This window comes from Gopherus flavomarginatus, chromosome 19, assembly GCF_025201925.1.
Source record: "Gopherus flavomarginatus isolate rGopFla2 chromosome 19, rGopFla2.mat.asm, whole genome shotgun sequence".
Lineage (NCBI taxonomy): Eukaryota > Metazoa > Chordata > Testudines > Testudinidae > Gopherus > Gopherus flavomarginatus.
Genome location: NC_066635.1, coordinates 17,780,456 through 17,803,098, shown reverse-complemented (window position 1 = coordinate 17,803,098; position 22,643 = coordinate 17,780,456). Strand labels below are relative to the sequence as shown.

Below are 22,643 nucleotides of genomic sequence, written 5' to 3'. Positions count from 1 at the left end.
AAACCACAGCAATCACACTCAGCACCATGATATTTGGTTAACTGGTGTTGCATTGGAGTTACTATAGTCTTCACAGATATAGGGGCATTCTAGTGACACACTCATGGCTACAAAGCAAAGTTTGGCAAGACCCCAACAGTTCAGAGCAGCAAGACAGGTGTTGATGGATAGTACAGTGCTTTTATGTCCCTCAACATTCCTGGATAAGCTCTTGCTGAACTGTGCAGAACATCTACAGTGACCTCCACACTAGAAACAAGACAGCACAAATGAATGGGAAGAGATTTACCTGTCTAAAGAGGTTGGGGAAGTCATCTGCATTGTTAACTTTCCTGATTCCTTTTCCTCCTCCTCCTTCAGAGGCCTTGATCATGACTGGGTAGCCAACTTTCTCAGCTGCCTGAAGATGGACAGAGAAAAGGATTAAGTACAAAAGCTGTTGAGCAGCCTATGAAACAAGTTAGGGATTTCATTATTTTTCATAGTTTCAAAGTTTGGGGTCAGAAGGGATCACTGGATCATCTAACCAGACCTCCTGCTTATCACAGGCACTTAGGATAATCCCAATAACTTCAGTGAACCTAAAGCATTCTAGTCCTCAGGAGATTAAACTGTTGTCTACCACAGTCAGAGAAGAAGAGAGACCACAGCACCCAGACCTCTTCTAGTTCTAGAAAGTTTCCATAGAAGGAAATGAAGAAGGGTTTAAAGGAGGAGTGAGCAAACCAGTTTAAGAAGAAAGCAGACACTCTCTGAACACTGATCCAGAAATGAAATAGAGCCCTCGCTGCAGTATAGTTTTGTACCCATCTGCCCTCCCTAATTTTCATGCACCTGTGCACTTCTGCTTCTGGTCCTACCCGAGAGGTAGAATACCAGATATCTTGCATAACAGAATCTTGTTCAGAGGATTTTCAAGCCCCAGTTTTGCTGAACTGAGAAGTTTGGTTGAGCTTTGAGAATTCCTATAGGGAATCAAACCCCTAGACTCTTGAGGTGTGTACCCATCACTGGCTTACATCATTCTTTCTGAAGTGGGCCAAACCAAAGACCACCCAAGTAGTATCCACCTACCAGCAGCCCATCATCCACATCTTTCACGTAGCCTTTTTCATACAGCTCCTGGGGCACATTTAAGATGCGCTTCTGAGGGTCATTCTCCTGCCAGTCCACTCGGAGGCCTAAAATACAAACAACATCCACGAGGTAACGAAACACTGCACCTTTCACACGCATCACCTTGTCATTCCCCTATAAGTCTTGAGAAGGCATTTTGGTTCTAGGTGCAGCAACAAAAAATAGGAGACTAAGGAAGAGGGAGCTTTGGGATGTGGGGAACCAGCTGCCAGACTGACAGCCCTAGAAAGTGAAGTCCTTTCTCCACAGAACAGTTATAACAAAAGCAGTATCAGCACCAGCATCTCAAGCCTAAACTGGAGGGAGAACAGCCCAGACTTTGAGCTCTTTGAAATTGAAAAGGCAGCTTCACCCTGGTTACACACCCCAGGAGTAGGCCAGGTATGCTAAGTAGAGGTAGCAGGAACATAAGTGACTGACAGAGTTACAATTAAAATGAATGAAAATTCAGTTTTTTTAAAACATGGATATTTGGCTAAACGTATCTAAGGTATATTCTGCAGTCACGGTCTACACCTTGGGTTGCACAGGAGTTGTTATGCCCATAGATTCACACACAGCACGTGGGCCATCTTCATAGGAGATTTTTCAATGCACTGATGTTTCCTGAACTTTCAGGGTGCCTGAGGGAAGGACAACGTAACAATAATCTTCATAGTACGAACAAGGATCAATTTCTTACCACTGCCGCTCCATGGGAGAGTCGGGATGCCTGCAGTTTGGGCCACTATGGAGGATGCAATTTTATCTCCTAAAGCCCACATAGCCTGGCTTGGAGGCCCTGCAATAAACAAATAAGACCCATGAGGGAGATTACTCAGAGAAATCAGGCACCAAGGAAGATCCAACAGGGTATAGTCTAGTTTATGTTATGCTAGTTGGGTAAGAAAATACTCTGCTAATGACGGTCTCTTGGAATGGATACTATGGGCCAGATCATGGTGTGGTGTAAATCAGCATTGCTCTGTTGAAGCCAATGGAGCTATGTCAATTTACATCAGCCAAGGATTAAAAAAAAACACATTGAAATTTACTGTACCACAGGTTCTCTGAGAAGGAAAAAGTTAAACAGTGCAGAAAGGCGACCTGATGGTACTTCACAGCAGCAGATGTGTGGGCATATACAAAAATGCTATTCAAGGAGAACAACTTCCAAGAACCAATACCCTCACACACGCTCTCCTCCAGCAGGGTCTGGCGTCTACTTGATCAGTCAATTCCCATTAGTGTAACTGACATGAGGTGCATAACTCAAGACTCTTTTCTATCATGGTAATTCAGTTTCTCATTTATAGCTCAGTTCTGCAGACCTTACAAAGGCAGAACTTGGACTGACTTTACTAGGAGTTTTGCTTGCATGGATTGCACCATGTGGCTGATAAGAGTTTTAAGTTAGAGGTGGGCTTACTGTCAAACTTCACATCCACACTTCCCTGAAGTTCAAAAAGGTGTTCTCTGTGGTTTTGTTTCAGATTATGAGAGAGAAAAGACCAGTCCCAAAGTTCAGAACTGGGTATAAACATCCCTAAAGTAGAGGGCTGGGATGAACGTGTTCAGATCAGGACTTTTAGTCTGGGTACTCGGATCGAAGTTTCACCCAATTTTCAAATCCTAAAATAAATATCATATAGTCCATCACATAATATGACTTCTAGGATATGCACTACATTGCACCAAAAACAGTCAGGCATTGAGTTATCTGTAACATTGGCTAGAATGCAAAACCCACCTACACTCTGGTCTGAACTCTACTTCTTCAATAAATCCTTATTACAAACTCAGTCTTTAAATTAATAACAGAGATATTTTTCCTCCCCTCTCCTCGCTTTAACAGCAATGTTTTCTAACCTCCTATCTCAGCCTGCACCTGACACCTGCTCCATTTTGCCAATGATGTATTGGAAAACCCACCCCTCCCTGAACCAGAGAAACTGACAGTTTTTAAGTTCAGTTCAAGACATATGAAAGATTTATTTTCTCTCAGCAGTTGTCTTGAATAAAGAAAAAATTATAAAATTTGAAGAACCAGCATTAGAGGTGGGCGTGAACTGAAGCACTCCTGGACTTTGGCAAATTCCAGATCCAACTTAATCAGCTCAGACTTTGCCCTAATAAAAATCAGCCATAGGCTGATCAGAGCCACAGAAAGTCCTTTGTAGATGGCAAGTTCTATGGATGTGCGTGGCAATAAATGAAGTGATGAGGTTGTATAGCACTTCTATCTCCCAATCTTAGTCTTTGTACTGACCAAAATCTTCTCTAATCCAACAGAGTGTAATCTAGCCTTTTCTTGGGGCCTTCAATGAATAGGTCTACTCAGTGATGAGCTGCTAAAATCTTAACAACTGGTTCCCTATAAAAAGTCCTGATTTAAGTGATGTGCCACAGCATGTATTTAGTGTACTAATAGGGTTACCATAAGTCTGTATTTTCCCAGACAGCGATTTAAGAACCGCAAAGCCTGACATGTCCAGGAAAATACAGATGTACGTTAACCCTACCTAAAGTTCTTTTTTAAAAAGATGGGCCTGAACTAGATATGAGCTCCTTTTCACATGTGTGGGTCCCCACCACTCCCTTGGGGTGTGCTAGGGTGACCAGATGTCCCAATTTTATAGGGATAGTCTCAATTTTTGGGTCTTTTCTTATATAGGCTCCTATTACGTCTCACTCCCCATCCCAATTTTTCACACTTGCTGTCTGGTCACCCTAGGGTGTGCACATGTATGGGTCCCAGCTGCTTCCTGCCCCCCTCATTGATGCAGGTGTGCAGGGTTACTGCCCTGAGAACTCTAGGGCACCAGTGGACATGGGGCTGGCTGCAGACAGGGGCGTGGGGCAGGGCTAGCTGGAGGCAGAGAGTGTGACACGGGCTGGCTGCAACAGGGGCTGGCTGTGGGCAGGTGATGCAGACAGGGGCTGGCTACGGGCGGCTGCAGGCAGAGGGGTAGGTACTCACACAGGGAGAGTGGCTGGGAGCAGCCCGAGCAGCAGCAGGACGCAGCCGGGAACCCACCAGGCAGCAGCAGGAGCCCCAGCGCCAGAGGTCCAAGGAGCAGCAGCAGAGCCAGGAGGCAGCCCACATGGCTCCCGCAACACAGCACAGTGCAGCACCCCCCAGGAGGAGGAATTACAGGCTTCCCAGCCAGAGCCCATCAAAGCTTCCCTTGCAGTGAAGTCAGTTAACAAGGGGTTCTAAAACCGCTTCTAAATTTAACAACCGGTTCGTGCGAACCGGCTCCAGCTCACCCCTGGGACTACTCTAGACTACATCATTAGGCAGCGTGGTCCGTCCCCCAAGATGCACTCTGTCAGTCTTGCATGGGTAAGCTTTAGATTGTTGCTCTTTATTTTAGGTCCTGGATTTTCCATCTCTCCAAGACCACGTTTATAACTGACTTGACAGCACTGGCCTGTGAGAAACTGCAAGCCAAAAAGAAATGTCCTTACCCATGAAAGCAATTCCATTTTTGTGGAGGAGTTCTGGTAGTTTGGGGTTCTCAGAGGCATGCCCCCAGCCAGCCCACACTGCCTGGAGAGGAATACAAGGCAATTCATTCCTTACAGTTGCAAAAGCAGTCAGCAAACCATCAATCAATCAAGTGGGTGCTCTGAGCCTTTCCTTTCCTCACTGAACAAGTTTCAATCTCACATCATTCACACATCAGACAGGTGCACTACATCTCAAAAGACAAGTCCTCAAAGAATGACATGACAAGGAACTTTGGAAGAGGATTCAAGGGCAGAGTTGTGCTAAATACCTGCTCAAGTATTTACATCTGGAAAATCTGCCCCATTTCACTGCTCAGCACCTTCATTGCTCCAAAAAAACCTGCTCATTTTCCCCAGACCATTTCTCTGACCTTACTTTCCTCAGATGTGGCTCATTATTCACGGACAGAAAAAACTGCTTGATTTTGCCTTTTAATTCTAAATGTGATCTTTGCCCCTTCTCACCTGCACTGGAATCCGTTTAGCAATATCAAGAATGAGTTCCACATTTGCATAGTTATTGTTGTTTGTTCCTCCTGGCACTGGGACATAGTGATCTGCCATTTTAATGTACTCTGTGGACACAAAGGGAGTCACATTTAGGACACATCCAACTGGCCTCGTTCAGCCTTAAACCCTAAACAGTTTGCAGGTTTTACTTCCATTGACTCAAGCAGCACTCTGGATTTGTCATAAAAATAATAAGCACAAATACACAAACACACATTTTACCGAACGATTTTATCTTCCAAGTATTTCACAGATGATGATAATCAATTTATCATTTAAGCCTCCAAGCATCCCTGTGAAATAGTTCCATATTACCCCCCTCTCACCCTCCCAATTTAAAGGTGAGTGCTGAGGCTAGAGTCTTCTGGCTGAAGTCACACAGCAAGTCATTGGCAGAGCCAGGGATTGCATCCAGGAACCCTAGCTCCCAGCTTCCTGCTTTGATTACTAGATCACACTGCCCTAATCCCCTGTTCCAACAGCCAGATCATTCTCCCTCCAAAAGGAGGCCCTCAAAGACACTCCTTATGCACAGCTTGCTGCATTTTTAAGGCAGTGAGAAAATTAACACTTCAGGTGTAACTTTTGTGAGTCTACAGTGCACTCAGCTTAACTCTTTGTACTGAAGGAAAACACAAGTGATCTCAAAAGGCCTCCTGGTTTAAGACAGAAACTAAGCACTTGATTAAGTGTTTATATACTTGTGTCAAATCTAGGAGTGAAAAAGCAAACAGAAACCATGGTATGAGAGGGGAAATAATCCCATCAAATCTGAAATGGCCTTAAATCCATGACTCGAGAGGTAACTCCAAAGACCATCTGACTGGGGCTTTGCATTCTTTATAGTTTCAGATAAAAGCGTTTAATCTCCTCCCAAGTTAATTTGTCCCTTGATGGGTGAGCAAAAATATGCACTCTGCAATATGCATATTGCCCATGCATAAAGTTTTGAATGGAGGAGGGGCAATTTCCCCTAACAGGTCATTACAGCTCACCTGCATTCGCTTTCAGATCTTCAGGAGTCACCATGACGACAAACCTGATCGCACGCTCATTTCGAAACATCTCATAGGACCAGCGTCGGATGGATCTCATACATTTCACTGCCGCAATCCCATTATTGGCAATAAGGACCTAGGTGGATTAGAAACAGGGTGGAGAAATAACCAGAGGGCAATAAGAACTAGGCAGCAAGGGAGAGAGGACATTCAAATATTTGTTTTTCCTGAGTACATATCATCTGACTTGTTGGTTAAGCCCTTTCCCCAACACAGTTCAACAAGAGCATTCCCTTCCACAGCAATCAACTCAGAAACCAGCCCTTGGCTTGACCATTAAGATTTGAATGTAATACGATTCAGTTTGCTTGAAGAACAGGATGGGACACTGGAGCAGGACCAATAAGCAGCCAGCAGCACCAGCTGCTAGTACATTTGAAATGAGTTGTCAACTCCAGTGAATAGGATGGGGAAGGAGCCTGCCTCATTAGACCATTAAAATTAGAGTGGAGAAAGCACTATAAAAATATAATCCCACTCCAACAGCAGAGAGACCCTGGATCATTCAATAGCCATCTCTAACATCCGAGAGTCATATTCTACATCAATTTCATCAAGCCTCATGCTTATTGTCACAGGAGGCTGAAGTGACAGGATATTTACCTAACATGGCAATAAAAGCAAAAGAATCATTGTTACAGGCAGAAATGCAGCTTTCAGTTCCAGAACTCTCAATATTTGGCATTTACTAGCCTGCGAGTCCTATGGTACACGGATAAAATAGCTTGACTGAGGTGGGCAGGGAAACAAAAAGCACAATTCAGCAGAGCTAGTCACTTACCTTCTCGATAACTTTATTCCCCCCAAAACGAGTAACGAATTCTGCAGGGGAGGCCACAGTGAAATCCCGCTGTAGATCAACTTTCTTCCTGTCCCGGCCTTGCTTTACAAGGTGCAAGCCAGACATACTGGGCCTAAGGGAAAGAAAAAAGGTGACTCAGCTGACTTGTGGGTATAAGTAGGTAAATTTCACAGATGCCCCAGTGGGCAATTTTTAAAGTTTCCTCTGTGCAAAATTTTTGATGGTGATTGGCAGAACTGTTCAGTCTCCAGGCCTGAGCACTCACATGACCTCTATGAGAACTGCTTACCAGATGCATGCAATGGTCAGATTGTAGGTGTTGGTCACAGGTGCCAGTGGAGGTGAGAGGGGAAGAACTGACTAACCAGTACATATATAAATTGCTAGTTATGTCCCCACATGGAAAGACAAGAGTTAACATTATCCCAGCATGACGTTGATTAATACATCTAGGGAACCAGAGTAGTGATAAGAGGAGACAGGCTCCATCTTCCAAATGTAATCTACAAAACAAAACAAAACTCCATATCTCTAAAGGAAAAAACTTTCTATAAGTCACTGCAAAAAGTCTCTAATTGTAACTCTTAGCTGATCAGTTCGTCAATACTTCCCAAATCAACCAGTTTAGTTCTACAGCAACACATAGCTCTTCACTATTATCCCTCTTTGCTACAACCACCATTATTCCAAAAGATAATAGTGGCTCATAATACTTTGAGTCAATAAAGTCTGAGTTCTATTAGCTGAATTCTTAGTTGGCATAATTAGTGCAAATAGTGAAGGACAGTCTTGTGGTTAAATGAAGCCTATCCCCACCTCTGCCACAGACCCACTGCATGACTATGGCCTGGGCTACACTAGCGAGGGGGTTCGAACTAAGATACGCAACTTCAGCTACGCGAATAGCATAGCTGAAGTTGCGCATCTTAGTTCGACTTACCTGGCAGTTCTCATGGCAGCGAGTCGACGGGCGCGGCTCCCCCGTCACGCCACTTAAATCGATCTGCTAATGGATGCCTGTACTCCACCTTGACAGGAGGAGTACAGGCATCCATTAGCAGGTCGATTTATCGCGTCCAGACAAGACTCAATAAATCGACCCCGATACACTGAACACTACCCGCCAATCTGGGGGGTAGTATAGACATGCCCTATGAGAAAATCATTGTCCCTTTCCTCTGCCTCAGTTTCCCCAGACAAACTGCAGATAAAATCTGTCCACGCTTCCCAAGGGTGATGCAAGGCTTAATTCACTAAATATTTATAAAGCACTCAGATTCTCAGGCTGAAGATCTAAAACAATAGCAAAGGATTATTCTTGCATGTGTCTGTATCATTGCAGCTTTACTGGGGCAGTAAGGACATTTACGTCTGATTTTTAAAATAGCAGCGTAGAGCCTCAGGCTAGAGCACAGGCTCCAAGACCCTCCTGCCCTGCAGGGTTTCAGAGCCAGGCTCCAGCGGCAGCCCAACTGCTTACACTGCTATTTTTAGCCCATAGAGCAAGCCCAAGTCAGTTGATCTGGACTTTGAGATTCACTGCCATGTGGCTTTTTTGCCATGTAAACTTATCCTCAGTTTCTTTTCTTCAGATGTTCCCTTTCTACAAATGCACCCCAAAATCTCTGTCCTCAGCGTGATGAACTGGGGATGACTCATGTAAATCCCAGCACACCATTAATAGTTGAATAGCCTCAGTAATTACAGGTTCCATTTCTGTTTCTGCCCTGAAGCCCCATTTACACCCATGTTAAATCTGTTACCTGAAGCTGTTTTAAACCAGGTATAAAACAGAGCAAGATCATAGTTTACAGTGACACCAATGAAATGGCCCATCATCTGTAAAACGATCTTTCTATGTTACCTAGTTGTTTCGTCACTTTCTAAGGCTATGGCTACACTACAGCTTAAGTCGACATAAGTTATGTTGCTCAAGGGTGTGAATTAGCCATACACCCCAGAGCGACATAAGTTAGGGCACGTCTTCAATAGCAACGGTAAAGGGCTGGCGGCGGCAGCACTTTAACATGGCTGTGTAGTCACGGCATAGCGCTGGGAGAGCTCTCTTCCAGCACTATAAAAAAAACCCACCTCCACAAGGGGCGTAGCTGGCAACGCTGGGAGCCGTGCATGGTCTACGCTGGCACTTTACAGTGCTGAAACTTGCAGCGCTCAGGGGCAAGTTTTTTCACACCCTTGAGTGCGAAAGCTGCAGCACTGTAAAGTGCCAGTGTAGACAAGCCCTTACACCAACCTAAGCACCAGCGTGGACAGCCCTACGTCAGCAGGAGAGCTTCTCCCGCTGACAGAGCTGACACTGGGGAAAGAGTAATTAAGTAAACAGGGGAGCTCTCTCCCACCAGCTTAGAGCAGCTCCACTAGAGAGCTTACAGTAGCACAGCTTCATCGGTGCAGCTGCGCCGCTGTGCGCTCTTTAGTGGAAACATAGACCTGCTGCATCTGCAGGTTCAGCCGATCGCGGCTCCCCCTGTCCACGGTTTGCTGCTCCAGGTCAACGGGAGCTGCGGGAAGTGGTACGGGCCGAGGGATGTGCTGGCTGCGGCTTCCCCCTGCCCCCATTGGCCTGGAGCAACGAACCACGGCCAGTGGGAGCCACGATCAGCAGAACCCTCCAGACACGGCAGGTAAACAAACTGGCCTGGCTCACTAGGGTGCTTACCCTGGAAAGCCGCATGCCAGAGGTTGCTGACCCCTGCTCTAGACTGTATGCACATAACTCTGGCCCATTTCTATATAAGAATAGCCTGTGCCTAATTGAAATGATCTAGCTAACCTCTTTCTTAAATTCAGCATCGCTTGGCACTTACGGGGGAAGCTGGATGCCAGACTCCGATCTCCAAAATCAAATGTATCTATTTGCACATTACTAAGAATGCACATGGTTTAAAATAATCTTACGTGAGCTGAAAGCCAGAAAAGGTCAGCCTTAAGCACAACCAAATTAAATGGCTGCGTAGACGTGCCAACTCCCATTCTGAGTTACCTCTCCTCTAGCGGGACTATATGTGGTGGCAACTTGTGCACAGCATCAATCCTTACCCCGGCCCGTTACATAGGAGCCTACCACCACAAGCTGGTTTACTCAGCCATGCATACTCCATACATAGTGCAGTTCTTTACAAGGAGGGTGTATGTTATTAGGCTTTTAATTAGATTTTAAAGTTTTTTTCACAGTATCGCCCACATTGCCTGATGGACACCTCCCCTCCCATTCACTATTGTGCAATCCTTTCCATCTCCTCATGTACTTTTGGCCTTTTAGCCGCTGGAAACTAGGAGAATAGCCAGCCAGCTGCATACACACCACCAGCACATGCTCTGCGGCCTTCCCGTCGGCCATGGCACACAACTTGGGAACCTCTGACCCAGTCTGGTTACTGAAGAGTTGGTGGCATTGCTCAATGCCACCAGGGAGGTGGAAGGGAAGGGAGCAGACAACATGACCCTTTAATAATGCAACTTGCTAGAAAAAACAAGGTCAGTAAGGAAAGAAAAAATTATAGACACAGCTAGCAAGTTTGCGGTGCCTAAGCAGTATAGAGGACCAATCAAGCTTATGGCAGCCAATCTGGCGTGAACCCTACATAACAAGCCACAAATTATAACCACAAATCCTAATTTCAAAACAAAGATAGATATAAGTGTCTCAGCTAAATAGCTTAAGGATGAAATGTTAATCAAGTCCTGCATGTACAGTAGCTAGAGCTAGTTTGTAGTAACCTGCGGAGCCAGGTAGATATCACAAAACAGGGGCATTTCCCAAAGAAGCCTTTTCTATTATTTATTATTATTACTGTGTATTATTTACATAAAGTACACTATCCTTTACAGACTAGGTAAGGAGACACGGTCTCAATGTAGCTTAAACATGCCAACATTCAGGGATAGGAACCAGAACCCAGATAAATACAATCATGAGCTGTATTCAGGAGGAAGAATGGTCTCTTGGTTGAAACACTAAACTGAGATTCTCAAAATCTGCCCTCAGTTCCTAGTTGTCACACAGATATTCTGTGTGCCCTTATACAAGTCAGAATCCCTCTGCACTTCAATACGTTGTTTATAAAATGCAGCTGGGGGGCTTTATTTTTGTTCTTTGTTTGTACAGCACCTAACACAATGGGGTCCTGGTCCACGACTGCAGCTCCTAGGCACTACAATAATACAAATAAGTAATTTCCCTTTCTCCTCCCCTTTTTGAGCATGTTCTCTATTTGGGCTACAGGGTCTTTGAAGCAAGGACTGTCTCTTATTAGGTGTATGCACAGCTTCTAGCACAACAGGGCCCTGACTTCCGTCAAGATTGCTCTTACTACCATAACACAAACAACAAAAGCATTGATCGTGTTTGAAATTCAGATCCAAATTTGCAGCTTGAGCCATTTTCTGACACAGGGGGGAAATTTCCATTGCCAGGAGACACAGAGGCCTTGCTGGTGAAGAGATCCACAACAGAAGGTTTCACAAGCCAAGTAGATTTTTATACTAATTCTGAGAACTGGGAAGTTGTTCCAAGCAACGGGAGGGAGACATGAAAGGAGGCATGAAGCCAAGAATGGGAAGAGGCAAAGGAGGCAGATAGGAGACAAACCCCTCTGAAAATCCCAGTCCTAACCTTAAGAGAATTAGGCACCAAACTGTAGTAAATCCACCTCTCCATGAGGTGGCAACTAGGTAAATAGAATAATCCTTCTATCGACCAACTGTGATTACAATAAGAGTAAGGTTGACTGAACTACATCACCCAGGGCAAGACAGTTTTCACAATCCTGAGTGATGTTGCTAGGTCAACCTACCTTTCAGCAGCAGACTAGGCCTAAGAAGAACCAGGGCAAGAAGCATAGAAGGGGGAAAACAGATGTAGGTGGGACCAGAGCTTTATTAAGCCATATAGATCTCAAAAACAGTAAATTAGAGCACAGCAGTGGAGAAATGGGGCTTGCACTATATCCTAGTATATACATTGCACAGCATCCTAGGTCTGAAGAGGTCACTCTTGATGACATGGTTATTGTAAACAGGAGAACTAAGGGACAAAGTACAAATTGTATGTCCAATCCTGCTTATGCACGTGAGTGGTAATCCCACTAGCTTCAAATGACAATTTACAAGCCCACATTCTCCCCCACACAAATGTTTGCAAGCCCAGGGCTTAAATATTCAGAATAAAACATACCGCGTGCAGGTATAGCTCAGAGTTTATTTAGTGACAGGCAGCATACTGAAACATGGAATCTAAATACTAATAACCGAGACTATGTATCAGCTCAGGGCAGAAGAAAGAAGCTTTTCCTTTTTTGGGAGGGTGGTTGTTGGAGTGGGAGTATTATCTCACGTGAAAGAGCACCAAACAGAGCAGAAATTATCCTGTGCAAGAACAGCAGCCAGCCCAGCTGCATGCAGTTACAGTTTAAGTTACCTGGCAAGGAAGGCCAGCAAGTCACTTTGAACACAGCTGCAGCATGTGGTGGTGCCTTGAGAGCCCCTGTCTAGAAACTCTGCTGTTGCAGTTTTGGAAGCCGAACTGAAAGTTGTTCAGCAATTCAAAGATCTGTCCCTTTCACTCTGACCATATTTACTTTCTAGCTATGATACAATAAAGCCTCTTCTGCAAAAATTGCATCCCCAAATGCCTCCTATTAATTAAAAATTCCAAGGATAATCAAATCACCACAGAAAAAAATTCAGGATCCAGTACTGATTTTCCAGAGCAAAGACTCTAACCTTCTCAGTCCTGTGAAGATGTCATTTGTAAGGTCCGACCACATCAGTAAAGCTGGAGCAGTTCTTACCTTTGGAGCATGTAGTACTTGACCTCTTGAGTTTCCTTTGCAGAATCCTCCATGATGGTCTGCTAGAGGGATTTCCAGATTTTGACTTTGTTTATGACTCGCTTACAGTAGTTGCTGCTGCAGCTCTAACTTCAGAAGGAGAAAGCCACAAAGTGCTTCCTTTGAATTTGTTATGGTCTCTCTTGGAACTAGATTTGAACAACAAGCATTTCCCTGATTGCCTCAGATTTTTAACCTTTGCCTCTCACTTCCCCACCCTCTTCAGTCTCAGTCACACTCTCTCTCTCTCTCTCTCTCTCTCTCTCTCTGCCCCTCTGACACATGGGTGTATATACTCAGCTGGGGTAGCAGCTATCACTGATCTGCATTTGAGAAAAAAAAAAAAAAAAAGAGTTGATCAGGAAGGAGAAAGAAAAGATCTCCAGGTTATGTAATTGGATTTAAGAAACAGCATTGCAATGACAAGCCATTTTGCAGCATGAAAATTGCAGCAGCAATGATCATTCTCTGCTCACACTCACTAGAGTGAGGTCACTTTAGAAGACACTTTAGATTCCACAGTTTCCCGTTTGTCAGGAATACATGTCAAACACACCCAGAGGCAGGGCCTTGCTGGATACATGGATACTGGCCAGTGGATCAGCAAGCACTTGCTCAGAAGCTGCATGGATGCATCAGGGGAAGGGAGTGTACTGAGGTGTTCCTTTTTGAGCCAATAATCCCAGAGAATTCCATCAAGCTGAACAGATTGCTATCTAGATCAGGTTGAAAATAAAAAAGTCAGCATGCTGAGCAGATGACACAGAATACATTTCCACGGTTAAACAGAGAAGAATCAGATGGGAAGCTTCTCCGGTCATATAGGGAATGATGGCATGGATTAGACAGGACGAGGGATGGTCCAGTGCACTAGCCTGGAACTCAGCAGACTTCATTTCCCTGCTGTGCCACAGGCTGCCTGTGACACCTTCAGCAAGTCCTTAAGTCTTTCTATGCCTCAGTTCCCCATCTGTAAGATGGGGATAATGATACTTACCTAGCTCCCAAGGGTACTGTGAGGATAAATACATGAAAGATTGTGAAGCTCTCAGTTACTATTGGGATGGAAGCCCAGTAAGTACCTAAGATCGACAAACATGAGCATCAAGCACGCCCAAAAAAGGTACACTGGGGACCTTTGAGCCAAAAACCATGAGAAATGTATGTGTATGTAGCAAAAGGTACAACAACATCCTGCTCACTGTGAAATCAGAACTAGATGCAGAACTGGATTCTGTATTCAAATCCTGAAAAGTACAGAGACCCATCTCCAGTCATCACATATTTTAAACTAGTACAGCCCTGATCCCAGTCTGCAGAGGATCTGCCAGCACGAGTGACGGGAGGGAAACTATAGAATCATCCAAAGATCATTTCAGTAAGGACGCATCCACAGCAATCAGTAGAGTTACTTGGCCTTTACAGCTCTTAACATGGTGCCCTCAGAAGCCTGAAGCAAGACAACAGGGTGTCAGAGCAGTGAAGAGCTAGGCCAGTGCATTGAGTCAAAGAGAGGAGCTAGGAATAGGGGTACATGATGAGGGAGGTATGTTCAGGCAGAAAGTCCTGTGTGGATAGGGTGACCAGAGGTCCCAATTTTAAAGGACTAATCCCAATATTTGGGGCTTTTTCTTATATAGGTACCTATTACTCCCCACCCCGGTCCCGATTTTTCACACTTTCTATCTGGTCACTCTGTGTGTGGATCCAAATTTTCCTGAGCTTTATCAGTAGAAAGGTGGAAGAGCAGAATGACACCTTGTGGCTGCAGAGAAGGAAGCAGATAGAGCAGCTGGAGTGCAAGGGAATCTCTTCTGACTAGAGAACAATGGGGGCAAAAGACTTAGTGGAACGCTCTGAGCTGCAAAACTTTGGATCTGGATGTCAGCCACCCCCACAAACAGAATTTGGGGAGTTCAGCTCTGGAGATTTGGTTTGGTCCTTTGTACAAAAGCCATGGAATTTGGCTGTGTTCTGGATTCTGATATCCAAAGTTTGGGGTGAGTGCTCAGATGCTGGTTGTGCGGGAACATGGCTGCTTCTGTCCCTTCCTGACATGATAGAGAAGGAAGGGAAGAAGCAAGCGCTGAGGGGCTGCTGCTGTCAGTTCTTTTATCAGTAGCAAGATTCCTTCAGGCTACAGGCAACGCTCACGGAATTGCTCCAGGCTGCTCTAAACCCAATCACACGCTGTTGAGATGGGGAACCTGGGATGCCAGGGACCCAAGCTGCTTCGCCTACCCCGCTCAAGATTAATGCCCACCCTTTCATCCCAGCATTAACAAGCATGGGCACAGCAGATGCAATACTTCTTCTAGGGCGCAGGCCTGTTTAATCACTTCGTGACTAATGAAGCAACTGGCACGTTCACCCAACAAGCATCACTTCCACAGATGGCCTTTGCTTGAATTGAGTGCTAGTGACCTTTGGAGGCAGGGCCACACTACAAAATGTATCAGAACTACAGAGCTAGTCAGAAAAATTGCCACAAAACATTTTTCCCATAGGAATTTGCCAATACTGAAACATTACATAGAAACAGTCTAATTTCAATTATCTTCCAGGGGAACCCAGGCAGGATTCTAATGGAAACCTGCCTGGTTCCCTGCCAGCTCCTTCACCCAGCTCCTCCATAGCCCGCCTGGTGGGCTGTTGGGGAAAAGGGGTCCAAGACTCCAGGGTAGCCCATCACATGGACTGCCCAAGCTCCCAGGTCCCTGACAGCCTGCCAGGTGGGCTACAGCAGAGCTGGCGCTCCCAGCTCCCCTTCCACCCATCAGGCAGACTGCAATGTCTGCCAAATGTTCAAGCCCCCCACATCCCAAACCCACTCAGTCTCTGAACTTCGGAGACACGGGAGAATAAATCAACCGCCTCTGCTACAATTATAACAAGCCTGGAGCAGCCACAACATTGGCTAAAAACATGAATCATGTCTGCGAGCAGCTGAATTCACTGTGAGGTATGCTAACAAATCAGTGCACATGACTTTGGTGCAACACATCCTCAAGAGACATTCCGCACAAGAATAGCACCATTCTGATAGGCTACTACCCCCTCACACAAACACACACACTGCAAAGGTTCTTTCCTGAGCATCTAACTACACAGACACTGTCCATGTTACTCTAATTACGGTAAACAAGAAATTCATCCTCTCTTTGGCACCAGGCCCATCGTTAGACAAAAAGACAAACCTATGTTGTTGTTTCCCATTCAGATCTCTAACAAATGGGGAGCATCCATTTTAGACACATACCTGACGCACATTCCAACTAGGAGCCTGCATTGATCCCAGCACTGTAACATGCTTATCAGTGACATAGCAGTTTATTCCAGAGGCAGTGATGCATTAGCTGGCTTGTTTGCAATGCAGTCTTAAGCATACTGTAGCCCACGCACACACACACACCCCCCACTCCCAAAGGGATTATTTTGCACACTAGGCCTGCAAAGGGGTGTGGAGAGGCAGCTTTGATCACGAATGCAGTGTTTTTCACTCATGCTGATTTAGAGATGTATCTGATCTGAGTGGGAAGCTTTAAGCACAGCTAAAGCAACCATATTATGACCTGCTCCAGTTTCAGAGCTGCTCTTGTAAGCTATTTTACTGAGAGACACAGATAAAGCAAGTGTGCACCCATGCAGTCTAGAAAACGAAGCAGCTTTTGGGCGCTATTTCAGACAGAGGAAATGGCTGAACATGCTTTGGGTAAGAAGTAGGAAGGCTATCTGAGGAGGAGGACTGACTGGACTTAACCAAATGCAGTTCTATTTCTGAACCCTTGAAGGGTTACATGTCAGACTTCATCCTATAGGTGTGAACAAAATGACATCAGTGGTCTCAGATCTGTTTTCTTGAAAGGCCAATGTTTACGGACCTTAAGTCATTAAAGACTGGGCACAATAGAGCAGTACTTCTCACCCAGAGGTACAGATACCCCTGGGGATATGCAGAGGACTTCCAGGGGGTGCACCAACTCATCTAGATATTTGCCTCATTTTACAACAGGCTACATAAAAAGCACTAACGAAGTCAGCACAAACTAAAATTTCAGACAAACAAAATGGGGAAGCAACTTCAGTAATAATGTGCTGTGACACTTTTATATTTTTATGCCTGATTTTATAAGCAACTCGTTTTTACGTGAGGTGAAACTTGGGGTACACAAGACAGATTCCTGGAAGGGGTGCAGTAGTCTGGAAAGGTTGAGAAACACTGTAATAAAGCATAGATCATCCCCTTTATTGCTCAGCATGTTCACCACACTGATATCCATGTAAATTCTGAGCAATGATCGAGGGGAGACTGCAGCCCATAATAATTATTCTGGAACTAAAACCCACAGGACCCAGCTTAGCCCAAGGACTGAGTGATTTCATGCCTCCAAAACAAAATTCCTTTTTCCTGCATTGGGTACTTTGGTTGCAACAGCTGCAAAGTCGTTGGCATTGTGACATTTCTCATTTGGAAGAAACACACATTTTCTTTTTGTAAATCACAAATCCAGTCTCAATTATTATTCTGCAACATGTATTTCACAGTTGGCATCACCAGAATATGTGATCACCGAAATTACCACCGTGCTTTGAAATTTTCAAGTCTGCATCTGTGCTGTAATTATAGAGGCAATAGATTTGCTTTCTTAGTGCATGACAGGCTCATTGAACAGAATGAGACTGTTTTCATGGATTCCAAAGGGCAGTTCCTATGCACTACTGATCCAGAACCTCTCCCCACATGTCCCTCCATATCTTCTTTCAACCATTCTTTTTGTCTTTCTTTTCCCCTCCGCAAGGTGCTTTGCATCTTCTTCTACACCTCCTTTTCACTTGGAGCAGCCTTCATTGTCAAATGCCTTCCCTCTTCTTCTCCAAACCTCCCCTCAAAATCCATTTCATCTGCCAATCCTTCTTGCTTATCTCTCCACAGGGATCTGCCATCCTGCATTTGTACAGCTGGCTTGTATATTATATTTGTCCAAGTTAGATTGTAAACTCTTCAGCACAGGAACTTTGTTTTATGCATTCTTGTCTTACTACCTGTCCTTCCAGCAGGCCTAGTGTGCAAAGGAATTGCATTGCAATTACACTGCATAAAGAACAAACCAGATTAATTCATAGTATGATTCCAATTACGCCAGTAGAGTTACATTCTGTATGAAGTTGGCAAAGTAGCTTCAATTGAGGATGATAAAGTCAGATTCCAAGTACAGAGAGCTGGGAGTCACTAAGAATTTGCACTGCAAACAGAAACCACGTTTCTGACACCCCTTCCCTCACTACTAGTACCTTACTCCAAGAGTAGTCCCACCAATTTCAATGGGATTATTCCGCAGAGTAACGATCGTACAGCAGTGAAGATAATAAAATCTGGTCTACAGATGACACCACCAGAATTGTGAAGTGGATTGCCTTTGAATTTCAGGAAAGGTGATGGGTGAGGATTAGATTCAAATCCCTGAATTCATATTTTCCACTCTGGTTTTGGTTCAGTGCTGGATCCAAAGCAGGATGAGGCTGTTCAACTTCAGTGCCTAGATGTCCTCCAAATCTAGCAAGAGCCGCTAAACTGGTGACATTTCTGAACAAAACTCCATGAGATTTTGGTGCCATCAAGCTCAAACTCTAATTTTAAATCTGCGATTAAATCTAAATCCTGAGCCCTATAATCTAAATTTAATCCACTATCCACATACCAGTTCCTGGGGCCAGTTCTTACTGAAGTTTCTTTTTTTTTTTTTAAATCTGATCCTCCACGTAATTCTGCATGTTCCTGTAATATCAGCTAGTTAGTTTTCAGGTCAAGTTACACTGCAGAGACAAGGGTATTTAAAAAAAAAAAAATCCAATTGTCCCCCTACACAGTTGAGTTTGCAGTAGCACTGAAGAGCTCCACAAGGGGTGACGTCTAGTGCTCCTTGTCATGAAGGTTTAAAGGTGAAATGGGAGAACTGAAGGGAAATATTTGTGTTTTTTATAGTGAACAGCTTCAAAAGTTTCTCCCAAAATTTCCTACCCAAGAAGGATGGCCTTGTAATTAAAAGCACAGTATTAGAAGTCAAAAGATCTGGGTTATTTCCCAGCACAGCAAGTTCCTACACTTCCTTGGGCCTCAGCTTTCCTCTCCATAAAATAGGAACAGCGATACTGCCCTGTTTCCCAGATGTATTGCAGGACTTAATTCACTTAGGGCCTGAGCCAATGCCCATTGAAGTCAGTAGGAGACCTTCCACTGATTTCAATGCACCTCTGATTGGGCCTCTAAATATCTAAAAAGCACTGAGTAGGCCCAATCTTTTGAGGTGCTGAGTGCCTCCTAACTCTAATGGGAATGGAGGGCATTTAGCCGACCTCAGGAGAGGGCTCTAAAATTCTTAGATGGGAGGTTTTATTAAATTGCAAAATATATTTTATCCCTTTAATTAGGAAGATCTTCTTTGTGAATACGTATATCACTCACACTATCGAATCGCAGCACCATTCTGAGTATACCATCAAAATCTTCCAACAAAAAGCAACTCTGGACTTAGTACTTCTAATGTAAAAGCAGGAGAGGAAAGGATAAAAAAATATATATTGAGGGCGGAAAAAGCAACATTCCTCTTCGTACATCTAAAAAAGAGCAGGATAGAGGCGCAAACATTTTTAGATTTGATTCACAGATCACCTTCTCTTATTTATTGTATTGAGCGGGTGGAATAGGAGGATGGATTTTAGAAGAACTGCTTGACAATTTAAGAAAAGGAAGAAATAAAGAGTTTACATGTCACCAGCATAACCTAAAGCAGTTACAAACCCAACCCCTTTTTAATGGGCACAGGGCCTGATCCAAAGCCCAATCCAAATGCAGTAAGAGACCTTTCCATTCATTTTAGCACATATTGTATAGGCACATAGTTTAGACACAAAATTTAGATTTGGGGGCTTTTTTTTAAATTAAAAAAAAAACCCTTTATACTATTTAATGACTAGAGTGTTTTCAGTTTAACGCAATGTTCAAGACAATTTCAACATCCCGTGGCAGTGTTGCAAACTCAGGCTTAGCAATATTACAAGGGTGTTTGAGAACCGGAAAGCAAAATGGAGTGAATTAGCTATGCTAGTTTCACTGGCTAGACTAAGGGTACGTCTACACTACCCGCTGGATCGAGCCAGATCGGCAGGTAGTGATCGATCTATCGGGGATCGATTTATCGCATCTAGTGTAGAAGCGATAAAAATTAATCCCCAAATTGCTCTGCTGTCGACTCCAAAACACCACCGTGGTGGGAGGCGAAAGCGGAGTCGACAGGGGAGCAGCAGTGGTCGACTCGCCGCCGTCCTCATGGCCAGGTTAATCGATCTAAGATTCGCCGACTTCAGCTACGCTAATCGCATAGTTGAAGTTGTGTATCTTCAGTCGACCCCAGTGTAGACCTAGCCTAAGTGAAGTGCAGAGGACAAGCAAACAGCATGAATTGTGAAGGCTGGGGATTGGGAGGGAGAAGAGATTGACAGAAATTTGTTTTGGCAATGCTTCCTTTAAGATACAGTTTTATTTCAACAACTTGCATAAATGTCCATCGGGGACATCCATCACCCTCCTCTATCTGCTGAGCTGATAGTTGTCAACCTATGGCAAAGAAGGCAAAAGGGAGGAAAACAACCCTGCTGCCCTCAGCAAGCAGCACAGAATTTCACTTTATTAATGGCTTCTGTCTGGGAGATGCAAGCCTCCTCAAACAGGCCTCAGCAGTACCATGGCAACTGGTGGCACAGAGCAGATTAAGGGAGAGCCTTCAATTCAAGTAGTGGCCACATGGCTGGAAATCTGGAGAGGACCTGGAAGGGGAGAAATAAGATCAGTGAAGGAAAATTTCCTATGCAACAGTGCATGGTTTGGAAATCCTAGAGCAAGGCCTGATCGTTCCTAAACTTAAGTATGCATCTGAGCTATGCCATTGATTACAATGGAACTGCTTATGTGATAAGGCTGCACAGGTGCTTAAAACTTTGCAGGATCAAAGCCTACCTTTTTAACTTAAAATAAAACAAAAATAGATCAGCTGTTTGGTTAGTGCTCTGTGCTATCATGCCAAGTTCAAGGTCAGGTCTGGCATTTCATCTGGCTGCCCATGCTAGAGTGCTCAAGACATCCCTCGCAGTATCAAAATTAGGGCCTCATTGTGAGAAGACTTCAGCATGTGAATCACTGCTCACGAGTCTCAGTAATTCAGTGGACTACTCACCTGCTTAAAGTCTGTCTACAGAAATCTTCTCATAGTGAGGCAGAAAGGGCTAAATTCTCTGTGGGATTAATGACTTAATGGAGTTACACTCACAGGTAAAGACCCAATTCTGCAAGCGATTCTTCACAAGAACAACTCTGCACCTGCACAGTAACTTAATATACTGGGGCCTAAAGGTGTAAACAGAAAAAAGTGTGCAGCATTTCCTTGATTTTAATATGGGTTTCATACAAGATGCCATCTTGAAAATATTAATAAAAGTCAAGAACAATTTATTAAATATTTACTTAATCACACTGTGACAAAAGAACCCCAAAGTGCTTTCCAAGTTAATGCATTCAGGAGTTATTTTAACCACTACTGAAACACTGGATGGAACACAGCAGCTGTTTAGCAGCTTGCTGCAACTCTACACAGCAAGCCAGGACAGGAATGCTGTCTTCCATCAGAAGAAATCAGTGAACCCCAAAGACACAATGTTGTGCTAGTGCATGAGAAAATGAAACTGACCAGAAACAAAACACCAGTCAAGTTTTACAGTCCAAGTTCTGTAAAGTGCAAAAAGTATACAGAGAGTACAAATGAAAGATGTTTTAAAGATGTTCAGTCGTAATAGAAGATGCTTTTATAACAGAGGGGTTAAGGGAATTATTTTTAAACATGTGTTTTCTGTTCACAGTGTTCCTTTAACAAGGTGGAACAGTACAGCAAAGCAATTTTCAGTAGCATACAGGCAGGCACAGCTTTATAACAACATTCTGATCTGTCTGCTTGTTTTTTTCAATATGCATTTTTCTTGCTGAACAGAGCAAGATGTGCCAGCTGAAAGCACGTGATCTGATCATAGTTTTTCAAAATCAGTCAACTGATGACCAACTGGCACAACTAGACCAGATGGATTTCTACCTGGAATGGGAGTTTACTTTGCTCATAGACGCTGTGAGATAATCCACATTCTGTTTTGGTGAACAAAAGAGAATAGAACGTTGGAATTGACACACAACTCCATTCACAAAATGCTATGATGTTGCTAAAGAAACCCTTGCTGAGATGAGATGTGCAGAGTCTAACAAGTTTTAAATCAACTCTGATAAAGTGGAATAACACAACACACACTCAGTCTAGATACTGAAAAATAGAAATGTGACTTGGCATACTGAACAACCATTACTGGATCCTGATTTATGGATTACATGCAATCATCTGATAGGCTAATACAAATACGTTTTCTAATATACAGATGTGGTGTTGGCTAGTGGGTGAGATAAGGGGACTGGGAGCTAGGAGGTCCACGTTCTAGCATAGACTCTGCAACTAACATGCTGTGTGAGATCCCACAGATCACTTGACCTCTCTTTGCATGGGTTTTCCCAATCTATAAAGCAGGAAGTGTTATTTGAGGACCAAAGAGGAGTAATCCTAGCAGCGAGGTGATCTTAATGAGGTGATTTCTTCAGCTGTGTTTCAGTGCATCAGCTGAATTTTCACATTGTGAAACTCTGCTTGAAGTGACATGGCAAGCCTGATGAAACCACACCTGGTCAAGAGAGGCACGCATGAT

At 44.1% G+C, this 22,643-nt stretch overlaps 1 protein-coding gene across 6 annotated transcripts in view; it reads right to left on the bottom strand.

Annotated features, from left to right (window-relative positions):
* ACACA (acetyl-CoA carboxylase alpha) overlaps window positions 1–22,643 on the bottom strand; it is a 189,134-nt gene that overhangs the window by 149,922 nt on the left and 16,569 nt on the right. For 5 of the 6 annotated variants that reach the window (XM_050929370.1, XM_050929366.1, XM_050929364.1 and 2 more), the window contains exons 4-10: window positions 6,979–7,111; window positions 6,135–6,273; window positions 5,095–5,204; window positions 4,588–4,669; window positions 1,820–1,918; window positions 1,075–1,181; window positions 290–400 (exon numbers count right to left, since the gene is read on the bottom strand). In XM_050929370.1, coding sequence (XP_050785327.1) covers window positions 290–400; window positions 1,075–1,181; window positions 1,820–1,918; window positions 4,588–4,669; window positions 5,095–5,204; window positions 6,135–6,273; window positions 6,979–7,111 — 781 coding nt within the window. Of the gene's footprint in view, window positions 1–289; window positions 401–1,074; window positions 1,182–1,819; window positions 1,919–4,587; window positions 4,670–5,094; window positions 5,205–6,134; window positions 6,274–6,978; window positions 7,112–16,110; window positions 16,206–22,643 lie in introns of those variants that run through there. The other variant, XM_050929369.1, reaches the window with a different exon arrangement.